Here is a 10,077-nt window from a genome sequence, read left to right as displayed (position 1 = left end):
TACGTTAAGCATTGCATTAGTACGGACTATAAAGGTATTTTTACAGATTTGTTTTTTAGACTATTAAAAAAGTGATTGTTTTAGCAGTTAATAAATAAATACTTAAACGTTTAATTAGTATTTAATAATAATGGAAAAAGTGGATTTATGTAAACGTAAGCGAAAACCTCGACTTTCTGTAGGTACCAAAGTCAAAGGCCAGGCCAAAGTACTCATAATTTAAAAGCATCTATAACCATGTAAATGATTACCGTATAGTACGAATGCCTTTTCAAACAGCGCCATTATTAGCGAGTATGTAAGTAAGTAGGCATCCGTGTCCTCTAACAAAAGTATTAAAACATTGTTTACAACTGTTACTTGTTGCAAAACATTCTTTTACTTCGGAGTGTTTACACATTGTGTTACGACAAGTCTTGAACTTGGCACTATAAAACAGGGTGCTAATCAACCAACTTACAATGTACGGTGGTGTTTTACTGCCGCGTGTGGTAGGCCGTAAGAATGTGCAACGGGGAGTCTAGGTAGGTTTGTGGCAGGACAGTTGGGGTGGTGGTGAGGGCGGCGGCTCCACGCCCCTCCACTGGGGCCGTGTGCAACTCGCGCATAGACTACGGTCGCGCTGTGCCCTCGCGCATCATTCGACCTCCGCGTACCGCAGTCTTGGCAACTCAGCCCTGCACTGTACACGCGTTCGGGAGCTCGACTCTCGTAGCGACTCGACGAACAGGTCCGTGCTTCAGTGAAAGTGACATCATTCTGTCATATTGTAATCGCAACACGACATAATCGCGAGTGATTCTGGAGTTTCCTCCCAGTGCAGCCTATTATTAGCGGTGCATCGCCGCGATCCAGCAACGTAACTTTACCTGAACGATCCCAAATTAGGTGCGCCGGAGAAGCGATCCACGCGCCGCCCGCCCTACCTCGCGTAAATTCTTGACGTCTAAGGCTCATAGTACTCGGAGGAAGCTCGCGAAGCTAACACATCGTCGGTATACATACATGTGCTTGTTGAGCAATAAAGTGTCCGTTTGGATGGGATTGAACTGGTGCAGGCGACTTGGGTTTCAGCCAACCTGCGATGCACTAAACTAGAACACATTCTAATGATGAATACAATATTTCATTATAAGTGTTAAAAGTACAATACTGTTACATTTTTTTGCATTGCAGCTGTTGCTACCGCAGCAACAGCTGAAGACTGGCGTAACATAATCATAATATAACGTATACCTAAGCAATATCATACTCGGTCCCAAATGGTGCAAGTTTTGACTCAGAAAATATTGAGGACGTGCGAAGTCGCCTGCACCAGTGTTTAGTTAAATCTGATTGGTAGTAAGTTTAATATTGCATTGAACTTGTGACGTGTTTTGTTGCAGGATAAGTTAAGCGAGCACAATGCCTTTCAAACCAGCAGATAACCCCAAATGTCCGAAATGCGGCAAGTCCGTATACGCCGCGGAAGAACGCGTTGCCGGTGGCCTCAAATGGCACAAAATGTGTTTCAAATGCGGTAAGTACTTCGAAAGTGATTTAAACAATCATAAATAAGTAAACAATCGTTTTCTGCAGTTTAAAAAAATTAATACTCACTACGTTGCTCCTATTAGGGATGTTATTGCATATGTAATGGCACAGTAAAATAAATTCATTACTCCAGTTACTTTGATTTTCAAGGGCATAAAATCACGTTTGAATAACAATTGAATTGGTTTTTTCAAACGTGACTATAAAATCATTAAATTGGGCTTATTTAAACGCCAAATAAAATAAAAAGTACCTCTTGAAACGAACTTAAAATGATTGTAGTACCTAAACGTTTCTTCGCGAAAAAAACTATATATTTACCATTGACTTTTTATTTGTAAGTCAATGATATTTACCATTATAATAAGATAATAGACTACTTTCAACATTCTTACACTATCGATTATCAGGCATTAACATTTCAATCAGAAACAATCACAACCGATGAATTGAAGGTTTTTAAAACAAAATTAACGTCTCTACGTACTTATAACCAAACCCCTACAAGATCCCCACAAAATTATACCATGGTAGGAAAACAAACTTTTGCAATACGTCTAACACATACAAAGTTTGAATCAAACCAAGATTGCTTATAACATTCACAGGCCTTTGCCAGAAGTTACTGGACTCGACCAACTGCTCAGAACACGAAGGTGAACTGTACTGCAAAGTGTGCCACGCGCGTAAATTCGGACCTAAGGGCTACGGTTTCGGTGGTGGCGCTGGCTGCCTATCTATGGACACCGGCGAACACCTTAAGGATGGGTAAGTAACAGCCCTCTCCGCACTCCCTGCCGCCCGCGTCATTGAGGGTCTTTCCTTATCTGTGGTCGCATAGATGACCGGCCATCTGGCCCGTACGTAACAAAATTAACCGCGTGTACATAAACGATGCAACCTACTTAGTAGACAGCGCGCGCTGGCTGTACATTACGCGCCCCGCTGACACGTGCATGACCACTCTCCGTTTATGTCGCAACAGGGAATGATTGCAAGCAGCCATCCAGCAGAGCTAGCGGGCTGCCGACACACGTCTCGGCCATCCAGCGGCGCCTCGCAAACGCACGCCATACCATACTTTAAATTATTCTAGTTAGGATTATTTATTATTCGCTATGCTTAATTTATTTTGTTTATCGGACTATTATTAATAATTTATACAAAAATAAATAAAGAGTCGACCACCATTCACGAGTTAGATGTCTGAGAAAGCGGTCGAGGCTGCGCACACGTCGGGTAAGGGCGTGCGTCGCCGGCTCGAGCGCGCTCGCTCCCTTCCTCCTTTCCCTTCCAAGCGGGCCGACCCGAACCAGCGGAGCAACGGTGAGAAACCATGTTATAAGCCTCAGCACGGCTTAGCAATGCTCCTGACGCACCTAGATGGCATGCGCCGACAGCTACCTATTGTTATCTAACTTTCTATGCTACTGACTCTCTCTCTAACCCTAAGCTAACGCTTCCGTCTAAGCTGTAACTGTAGCCTATGTATGTGATGGGATAAGGAAAGCGCCCTCTATGTCGATATTTATAGTGCTATAGAAAGGCCGTAACACGGGCCGAAGCGGAGCGGGCGGCCGGGAGTCCTTACCTTCTCCCATTACGGCGGAGGTGCGCCGTCGGTATCAACTGCTTCGCCGCGATCCGTTTGGACGATGTTAGCGTAGAAGCAGCAGGAGGCTATTAACAACTCTTCCGTCACCGTTGTTAAGTTAAACGATAAGTGGAATGAATCTCACAAGTGTTTTACGTGCAGGGTACAGACTGTCCGTACCAACGGCGCTTGCTTGGAGCCCCGCGTGATAGCGAAGGCGCCGCCCGGCGAAGGATGTCCGCGATGCGGAGGCTACGTGTATGCTGCCGAGCAGATGTTGGCCCGCGGAAAAGTGAGTTGTACTGTTTTCAGTCTGTTCTCCTCCAAAAGTACCACTTTCGTAGCTTTGCCACCATTGAATGAATATTTAATTCTTTGTGCACGATTTAACTTTAGAGCTATCTCAAGGAGAAATTTCTTGGGAACCTGTTCAAGATGACGTTTCAAACTCAAGTACATCAGTGGAAATTATGGATATGAAAATAATAAGTTTATTCTTATACCGTAGGGGTATCACAGGCGTTGCTTCAAATGCTTAAATTGCAACAGGACACTAGATTCAATGATGCATTGTGACGGACCAGACAAAGAGATATATTGTCGAGGTATCGGAATGTTTCGTTTGTTACTCAGAAGTTATTTCCCTGGTCCTGTGCAGAATCATCATGAGTAATTGTAATAACGGCGTGTACCTGTAGGCTAGTGTCATTGTTTCTTGCATGCGGCCTCACACACCCTGATAGTTCGTTGTATGTTCAGGCGTGGCACAGGGAGTGTTTCAAATGTGGCGACTGCATGAAACGACTGGACTCCACGAACTGTTGCGAGGGCCCTGACAAAGACATTTACTGCAAAGGTTCGTTTTCTTCCTTCTGTAACCATTTTCAGCTTCCATATTGTTGCTACTTAAGCTGTTCAATATTTCTATCATTGTGTATTAATAATTTTCCTTCCTGGTTTTAATAATTGTTTTGTCTGTAGTTTGTTATGCCAAGAAGTTTGGTCCTAAGGGATACGGTTACGGAAAGGGAGCCGGTGTTCTGCAGAGTGACCCTTACGCCAATGGGTAAGAACCACTTGAGAAATAAGTCAACTTGTACTCATCTGGCGAGGGCACAGCTGTTATATTGCTGTTATATTATAATATTTACTTATATAAGTATATATGCTGTGTACTCCTCAGATGTAATGTATAAATAATGCTTCTTTGCTTTCGCTGTAGGATGCTACGCACAAAGATTTGGCCCTAGAGGTATTGGTCACGGGGGGATGTCAACCCTGGGGCTTATGTGTGATGTAAAGGATTTGGAGTGGCAAAGGTACTTGAATGGTGTTACACTCAGGACCCCAGAACAACGCAGTCTGTAGTACTGTGGATTTGTGATCATGTACACGTAAACTAGCTTAATCGACTAACGTAATATTTGCTTATAGAAATGCTTTAGCAAATGATTTTTCTTTTAATTCCAAAATGTGTTAACATTACCGATTTACATGATCACTACACCCTTTACTAATACCGCATATCAAAAAATAAAGGAACATCGCGAGCCCTCAGCAACATATTACGTGTCTCAGGTTACAAGACAGGTTCAGGTTATTTCCATCACATAGTCACTTTCATAAAAACAGCTTATAATACAAACAAGAGATGGCAGCATGCCAACGTGAAAATAGAACGCGCACTCCGGTCTCGAACGGACTAATTTTAATATCGGCGAGACTTGCCCCACGCGAGTTTTCAGCTTACAGCATGTAATAAGCCGTAAATCCCACCCACACCTCATCTTCATTGGGTCACGCACTTACCCACGACAATTCATTCGGAAAATGCAATTAGAACACTTTGATGCATATAATATACTCCTACCTATCTCTTTTGCACGGTATTAAATAAGAATGTAAATTTCATGTTCGTTAGCAGCAGTACGTGATATTTAATTACTCAATTGCAATGTGTTTCACTTTCTGATGAAAACATTGAGTTCGTGATGCGTGTTTTCAGTTTTTTTTAGCATGAGATACGGTTGTTAATTTTATGATTTGAAATATTTAGTAATTAAATTCTTAGTTTAGTTATGTCTTTACTCAGTTCTTCGTTATCATAATGGTTTTTAGTAAATCTTCTAATTTTATTGAACAGTGATCAAGCTCCGAGAACCACAGTGATCGACACCGCAGCTATCCAAGCGCCCCCTGGCAAGGGCTGTCCTCGATGCGGCGGTGTAGTCTTTGCCGCAGAACAGGTGTTGGCCAAAGGTCGTGAATGGCATCGCAAGTGCTTCAAGTGCCGAGATTGCACTAAGACCTTAGACTCCATCATCGCTTGTGACGGACCTGATTCTGAAGTCTACTGCAAGACCTGCTACGGCAAGAAATGGGGACCCCACGGCTATGGCTTTGCCTGTGGCTCCGGTTTCCTGCAGACGGACGGCTTAACGTAAGTTTCTAATTACTTTCTAGCATTCTTTAGCTCTATAATCTTGTGAAGAGTAAATAAAAGTTGATTGTTATCAATATTTTGTATTAATTCAAAGTTTGTTCTTTCGAAGTTCTGTAAGTTGTCAATTTACAGTGAGGACGAAATCTCGGCGAACCGTCCTTACTACAACCCGGACACCACGTCCATCAAGGCGCCAAAGGGCCAGGGTTGCCCGCGCTGCGGTGGCATGGTGTTTGCTGCGGAACAACAACTGGCTAAGGGAACTGTGAGTATTCTATTGGGGGTTCATTGAAGTATATCTAGGTCAGTTGGCCCATAAATAATTTGATGATAATATTGACGATATATCAACAATAAAATGTTCCAATTTAATTTGCTATACAACAATCCTGTCTGAAGGATTTCTGAGTACAAATAATTTCTAATATTGTACAAAATATGTAGGTTCTGTATAGTGTTAGGTAATGATGCAGCTGGAAAATGTAAATAATACTTTTTAAGTATCCTGTTACTTTTTATTTAGATGTGGCACAAGAAATGCTTCAACTGCGCCGAGTGCCATCGGCCTTTGGACTCAATGCTGGCGTGTGACGGACCTGATAAAGAGATCCACTGCCGTGCTTGCTATGCAAAACTTTTTGGCCCGAAAGGTTTTGGCTACGGCCACACCCCCACCCTCGTCTCCACTGATGCTGAGCCCACAGTTACGTAGTTAGTAAATATTATTATAAAAATTATTACAAAAAGCTAATCTTAAAACAGTTGTTTCAAAAGACTCTTTTGAAGTACATATTTCAGAAATTTGCTTTACCGTGTGAATATCAGATGCAATAATATGATTTGAAAATATGTTAAGTATGACGTAGCAACTTGTCATACTTTTTAATGATTTAAATAAATAATGAAGAGAAGTTTTGGATTAAAGACACCACATGTATTGAGTACCATTAATACCAGTTGTATTTAATGACACAAGAATTTTCTTCAGCATACAATTAGAAAATACGAGTCAAATATTATAATAAAATGGAATTTAATTAATTTTTTAGCACTGAACAGCTTCCCTTCACTGGTCAGAAAGCAGCCAAAGGCATGGGCTGTCCAAGATGTGGTTTTCCTGTCTATGCTGCGGAACAGATGAACTCCAAGAATGGCACATGGCACAGAAGGTGCTTCACATGTGCGGATTGCCACAGATCTCTTGTGAGTATATTTCTATATATCTGTGTGAATTTCATTTTCCGTACTATTTGTTTCATATATTAAACGGGTAAGGTAGGTGCTGTGGTACCACATGCAAAATAGACGCCATGACTTCGAGCTGCGGAAACCAGCATCTTATAACATACCATGGATCCTGGAATATAACTAGCTAGATGTAGAAATATATGCATAGGTGGAAATCTGTAATTGGCTTTATGTTTCTTTGCCTGTTTTTATTAAATAGTTGAAGCTGTTGGTTTTCCATGAATAAATAAATATCACACGGATTAAAATTAATACAGATTACGTCAATAAAAAATAGTATTAATGTTGTATTTAGGCCGGTTCATATTTAACACAGACACTGAATTAAGAACTTAAAATCACTTTATTTACTTTATAATGCAAAGTATAATTTACACATTAAATTTGATTCGTCTTCAGGTAACTACGGTCTTCGTCTTCTTCCTTTTCTAAATGCGTGTTCAGGAACTCTTCCACAGAATCAGTGTTCCATTTTTCAATGGCCACTGTGTCTTTTACTATTCCGTCTTTGTCTAGGAGTTTGATGATAGGGTCTAGCCCGCGTACATATTTGATTTGCAGGTTAGGGAATTTAGCTGGTCGCTCACTCTTCACGAAAGCCTGTATCTGAGGATACGCCGGAAACTTACAAGTACAAACTTCTAGAATAGCTCTAGCGTATTTCTTCTCAGTCGGTGCTGTATCGTCATTATGACAACACTCTTTACAATGTTCTATTAACGGTTCTAGACTGAAATCCTTTAATTGATCGCAAGATGAACATAAAAGGTTGGCCTTTATGAAACCTAGTGAAGCGCAATCTTCTGTTGATAACTCTGTTAAACTGCTCCTAGCAAGTAACGTCACAAGTAGGAATGTTAAAAAAATAGCCATCGCTATAATAATTTTACGTGATTATGGACCACGTAATTCCTTCAATAAATTGTCGTGTGTACGATGCGGTCTTGTAAATCTCGAATTTTATGTTGTCTGTCAAATTGGGCTGTTTGTTCTAAACGGTAAAATAGTATTAAACATTTGCGCAACGAGCGCATTACATAGTTCTTTCTATCTCTATCTTTTTTCCTCCGCAATGTTGCCGCAAATATGACATTAAAGAAACGAATAAAATATCGTTCAGAAAGAAAAATGGGTAGTAAGTTTCAATTTGTTCATAATCATTTTCATTAATTTTTAGTTTATGTATATTACGTTGTGCGTTTCTTGATTATTTGTTACCACTAGGCTGATGGATCTGAAGCCAATGCCTTTTATATCAATAAATAAATAAAATCGTTCAGAAATTGCAATTACTTTTTAATTCTTTGAATATGTATATAATTATATATATATATATATATAAATTAAATAATTATTATCATAAATTTAACCGATGTTAAAAGTTCTAACCTCGGTTAAATTTTCGATATATAATCGCAAAATATTTAAAAAATTTTTTAGTGTTTATTGCATATAATTATTGTTATAAGCTTAAATTAACTGCAAACGTTTGTATTTAGTTTATGGAACTTATTTATTTATGTTTTACTTCAGGATTCCACCAACTTAAATGATGGACCCAACGGCGAGATTTACTGCCGCGGTTGCTACGGCAGGAACTTCGGGCCCAAAGGTGTAGGTTTTGGTTTGGGTGCAGGCACATTGACGATGGCATAAGACTATGAAGCTGGACTTTATAGGAACCATTTCGTTTGAGTGGTAGCTTGAAAGGAATATAATCTGACGCAGACCACGCTACCAAAAGATCATACCATTAATTAAACTGGTTTTAATAATGGTTGATACAATCCTATGAGACTAATGAAAGTAGAATATTAAATAATTGTATTATAAGTGCAAATATTTTATGATATATAAACATTACATAAATTAAAGGTTACATTCCTTTCATATATGTACAAAACGTGATTGGTGAATGTGTCTGGGCCCTTGGTTTATAAATTCGTCATAAAATATTATAGTATGTAAGAAATATAGACTTAATTGTAGATAAGTAAGAATAAATTAATAAATTAAAAAAAAAAAGAAAAAAAAATTATATGGCATTGTGATGAGTCGTGCCTTTATACATCACCCTGTGATGTAGAGGTAAATGCAAGACTATCCTGTAATCACGGACAAGATTGCAATAAAGCAATCGTTTCGACCGACCAGGTCTTACTTTGAAGATCTGAAGCGTCTATTCTATACATATTTTTATACACCAAAGATTTTGTATATAGTTATATTTGAGACAGCAATAGCTGTGCTAGTGTAAATTAAATTCTAACTATGTATATGCTTTTAGAGCTTTTGCTATATAACATTATCCAAATTAAAGTAATGATAAATTTACGGCAGCTTATTGCATTATTTGACAATAATCGACGATAATATTGTTTAAACTTATTTTTTTTTTAATAAATACGAATTAATTTAAATAAATTTTGTTTTATTTTGGGAGATTTTAAGTTAAAGTCGAATTCATGCTTTAAACATTTTATTAAAAAAAAATATATTGCTAAGCACTAGAATATTTTAAAGAAATTGTTGATGCAAATAGTATGTTAATAATAAAATTATGGTTTCATAATAAAAAGTCACAAAAGATTGTTCGAGCAAAATATTACTTCGTAAGATTCAACACTAAAAATATTTTTAACAACATGATAGCAACTAAAACTGTATAACTCTTTAAATTTCACATGCAAAATATAATTATTATTCCATCACAAAAGTTGATGATCAAAAGAACACAAAATCAGAACTATACATTATGATTTACTGAAAGCTGAGTATGGAGCTGTGTTTCAGCAACCAATAATATCTACGCTGTAATTTTCTCCATACTTATTTGGCATACAGGGTGAAAAAAATCAATGGGACATGAAGGGTAAGTACCTTAAATGCTTAAGATAGCTAATTTTACCTAAAGGAAACATTGTTCTATTTTTCTTAATATGAATAAATGTATTCACAGAATTTTTGAAATGCTTGACTGAACCGGGAATGAACCAAGTAAAACTGCAAAAAAAAAAACTCTTTATTTTATTGTACTAACGGATAATATCAATAATAAGGAAAATATCAATAAACATTCGGTCTTACACTTAAAGATTACCGTGAAATCTAGCATTAATGTAATAATAATATCGACTCTATCGTGAAGTACACGAAGATATTAATAATTAACTCACTACTAAAGAATTTTAGTAGCAGCAGAGCTCCTTGTGAGTGTTCGTCCAGGAAAGTACTGCTATCTTACCTATTTCTGCCGTCA

At 38.4% G+C, this 10,077-nt stretch overlaps 2 protein-coding genes across 6 annotated transcripts; one reads left to right on the top strand and one right to left on the bottom strand.

Moving 5' to 3' along the window:
* Positions 1–582: 582 nt before the first annotated feature.
* Positions 583–8,882, top strand: LOC113235448 (muscle LIM protein 1). 5 transcript variants are annotated; one of them, XM_026471135.1, is made up of 12 exons: positions 583–730; positions 1,386–1,519; positions 2,142–2,301; positions 3,290–3,419; positions 3,887–3,983; positions 4,109–4,193; positions 4,378–4,446; positions 5,271–5,567; positions 5,703–5,835; positions 6,094–6,281; positions 6,620–6,773; positions 8,352–8,882. In XM_026471135.1, the coding sequence occupies exons 2-12, from the start codon at positions 1,405–1,407 to the stop codon at positions 8,472–8,474; spliced, it is 1,551 nt and encodes a 516-aa protein (XP_026326920.1). In that variant the 5' UTR covers positions 583–730; positions 1,386–1,404; the 3' UTR covers positions 8,475–8,882. The 5 variants fall into 5 exon arrangements, with proteins under 5 accessions (XP_026326920.1, XP_026326917.1, XP_026326915.1 ...); XM_026471132.1 differs by lacking the exon at positions 4,378–4,446; XM_026471130.1 differs by lacking the exons at positions 3,887–3,983; positions 4,109–4,193 and adding an exon at positions 3,636–3,732 and having other exon boundaries at positions 4,350–4,446.
* LOC113235450 (selenoprotein F) lies at positions 6,785–7,896 on the bottom strand. Its single transcript, XM_026471137.1, has one exon. It carries the CDS (start codon positions 7,689–7,691, stop codon positions 7,197–7,199), a length of 495 nt encoding a protein of 164 aa, XP_026326922.1. The 5' UTR covers positions 7,692–7,896; the 3' UTR covers positions 6,785–7,196.
* Positions 8,883–10,077: the final 1,195 nt, after the last annotated feature.

Source organism: Hyposmocoma kahamanoa, unplaced genomic scaffold, assembly GCF_003589595.1.
Source record: "Hyposmocoma kahamanoa isolate Upper Pololo Valley unplaced genomic scaffold, ASM358959v1 87, whole genome shotgun sequence".
In the NCBI taxonomy this organism is placed as follows: domain Eukaryota; kingdom Metazoa; phylum Arthropoda; class Insecta; order Lepidoptera; family Cosmopterigidae; genus Hyposmocoma; species Hyposmocoma kahamanoa.
Note: the sequence above shows the minus strand (reverse complement) of the source record. Positions and strands in the feature narration are given on the sequence as shown.

What these genes read in the sequence shown, in the direction of transcription:
- LOC113235448 (XM_026471135.1), top strand. Translation starts at nt 1,405, where the DNA reads ATGCCTTTCAAACCAGCAGATAACCCCAAATGTCCGAAATGCGGCAAG. An exon ending in AGATGTTGGCCCGCGGAAAA is followed by an intron (nt 3,420 to 3,886) that starts GTGAGTTGTACT and finishes TTGTATGTTCAG; the next exon opens with GCGTGGCACAGGGAGTGTTT. An exon ending in CTGCAGACGGACGGCTTAAC is followed by an intron (nt 5,568 to 5,702) that starts GTAAGTTTCTAA and finishes GTCAATTTACAG; the next exon opens with TGAGGACGAAATCTCGGCGA.
- LOC113235450 (XM_026471137.1), bottom strand. Translation starts at nt 7,691, where the DNA reads ATGGCTATTTTTTTAACATTCCTACTTGTGACGTTACTTGCTAGGAGC.